At 45.3% G+C, this 2,366-nt stretch overlaps 1 protein-coding gene across 1 annotated transcript in view; it reads left to right on the top strand.

The window, feature by feature from the left end:
• LOC123165768 (uncharacterized) overlaps nucleotides 1-1,530 on the top strand; it is a 2,935-nt gene extending 1,405 nt beyond the window's left edge. The window contains exon 2 of the mRNA XM_044583494.1: nucleotides 28-1,530. Within this exon, the coding sequence (XP_044439429.1) occupies nucleotides 28-1,255 (1,228 nt within the window). The 3' untranslated portion in view covers nucleotides 1,256-1,530. The remainder of the gene's footprint in view (nucleotides 1-27) is intronic.
• The last annotated feature ends 836 nt before the right edge of the window (nucleotides 1,531-2,366 follow it).

The following is a 2,366-nucleotide window of genomic DNA, read 5'->3' as shown; positions in this document are numbered from 1 at the left end:
CATGGACGAGCACCCCTGGCTCCCCCCCACTATCACCATCTTCCTCATAGTGGTGGTGATGACAACTCCTCGAAATACACTTGTAAGCCTTGCTGGCTACCTTCCTGGAATCGTGTACACTCTACTGATGTGGCTGCTGGTGTTTGCCGCCATTAGCTTTGTCATGTCCTTACTGCTGCCGTCGGCCATGGACGAGCACCCCTGGCTCCCCCCCACTGTCACCATCTTGCTCACAGTGGTGGTGATGACAACTCCTCGAAATACACTTCTAAGCCTTGCTGGCTACCTGTCCGGAAACGTGTACCCTCTACTGGTGTGGCTGCTGGTGTTTGCCACTATTAGCATCGCCATTAACATCGTGTACCCTCTCTTACCGCTGCCGGCGGCCATGGACAAGTACCCCTTACTCACCTTCACTGTCCCCATCTTCCTAACAGTGGTGCTGATGAGAACGCCATGGGATACAATTCTTGACCTTGCTGGCTACCTTCTGGAGACCGTGTACTTGCTGCTGCTGTGGCTTCTTGTGTTTCTGGCCATTAGCGCAGTTGTTAGTGTCCTTGTGCCGTCAGCCATCAAGGAATACCCTGACTTGGCCGTCCAGTTCACCATCGGCCTCACGGTGGTGCTGAGAATCCCAGCTTTAGGGGGCACAATCCTCGACATCGTGTGCCTGCTGCTGGTGTGGTTTCTGTTGTTCTACTCCATTAGTGCAGTGGTCGGCAGAATACTTGTGCCGTCTGCCGCCAAGAAGTGCCCCATGGTCACCTTTGTGTTCGTGGTCGGCCTCACACTGCTGATGATGAGAGTGCTGTGGGGATGGGGCACAACCGTCCAGCTGCCTGCACGGATCTCTCTAGCTCCCACAACCTTGCCTTTGGACGAGTTGGTTTTGGACGATTTTGTCAGGTTCCCAGAGTCTCGTCAGATGGATCTCATCTTCAGAGACACTGAAGAAATGAAGGTGGAACACGAGAGGGATATGGAGAAGATCATCCCAGGATCCAGTCTGCTTGCGGAGGAGATTAATGACCTTAAGCATGATGTGCTATACCAGGGAGCAACTCAGAGATTGGTTATCTACACGGTTACGATCCTGATTATTACCATGGGCTGCATGATCAAATTCTTTATTGAAAATGCCGATGATGGGTTGATCAATAGATGTGTTTTCGAGAGGAATGCTTTGGCTAAGGATGCGCTGGGCAGTTTTCGTCGGCACATCCTTCGTTATGCCTCGAGGATTTCTAAATAGTACTTCCTCCGATCCATATTAATTGCTGCTGGTCTAGTACAACTTGTATTCGTGTTGGAGCCATCCAAGCTTTTTTGGGAGCGCTTGTTAATTTATATCGTACATATGCTTGTACATGCAGATATTGTTCACTAGGATTGCCAAGTTACTGACTAGTTAGGATACGATCTGAAGATCTATGCAGTTGTAACCAACCCTGTAAAACCGTGATATTGTTCAGTGTATAAAATTATAAATAGAGGCGTAGCCAGCAGTTTAGCTGTGCGCATTGATCATTCTTTCTGTTCATCTCTCCTTTCTGCCCTTGCTTCAGATTATTGGGTCCTTGTATCCACTTCAGGAGTGGTTTTCAAACTGAAAAGCTCTTGCGAAATCTGATGTGCTTGATTGTGAAAGAACCCAAATAGTGAGTGCAGCACTGCACCTTATACCATTTTTAACTTGTATATGCTGATTGAATTGTAATGATTACAACTGAATATGGCCTGAATCTTTGAATATACTGTAGTCGCCAATGCTTAGAAGTTGGAGCAGCTAGATCATGATTTTTATGTATCTTGGTGCATTATTTGCCCGCATCCTTGACCTGTCAACCTATTAAAATTGTGTTATGCATTTGTATTGATGTTCACCGAATTAACTGGGCTGTTACAGCAGTCTTCATTTTGCTGCTGACGCGCACACCATTTGCCCAGTTAACTATTTAGGGAGTTTGACAATTAATATTGGCATGAAATAACTGAAGTTATTTTTCATGTGTGGCAGGAATGCTTGAAATTTAGATTTAGGACTGACTGCGTTCTTTTTGGAAGTCCGCAACATAATCTACTGATCAGACATCATATTATTTTTGTAAATATCTTCTCTCTCATTTCAATTTGGAGTCTTCACAGAGCAGTTTTCAGGGTTGATCTTGATTTCTGAAATACCAGTAATACCATGGTGGCGACGAGAAAGATCAAAATTATCTTCGCTATTCGTCTCAAAGCAGTTCATGATAGTATGAATTGTTTCAAAGATCTGATATGTATGACTTGTGTGCTGTTTTGAGGAACGGGATTGCTAAATCTCAGTCGACTGAGACTTGTCGATACTATATTCATGAAATCTT

This window comes from Triticum aestivum, chromosome 7D (assembly GCF_018294505.1).
Source record: "Triticum aestivum cultivar Chinese Spring chromosome 7D, IWGSC CS RefSeq v2.1, whole genome shotgun sequence".
NCBI classification, from domain to species: domain Eukaryota; kingdom Viridiplantae; phylum Streptophyta; class Magnoliopsida; order Poales; family Poaceae; genus Triticum; species Triticum aestivum.
This window is presented reverse-complemented; position numbering and strand designations above follow the sequence as displayed.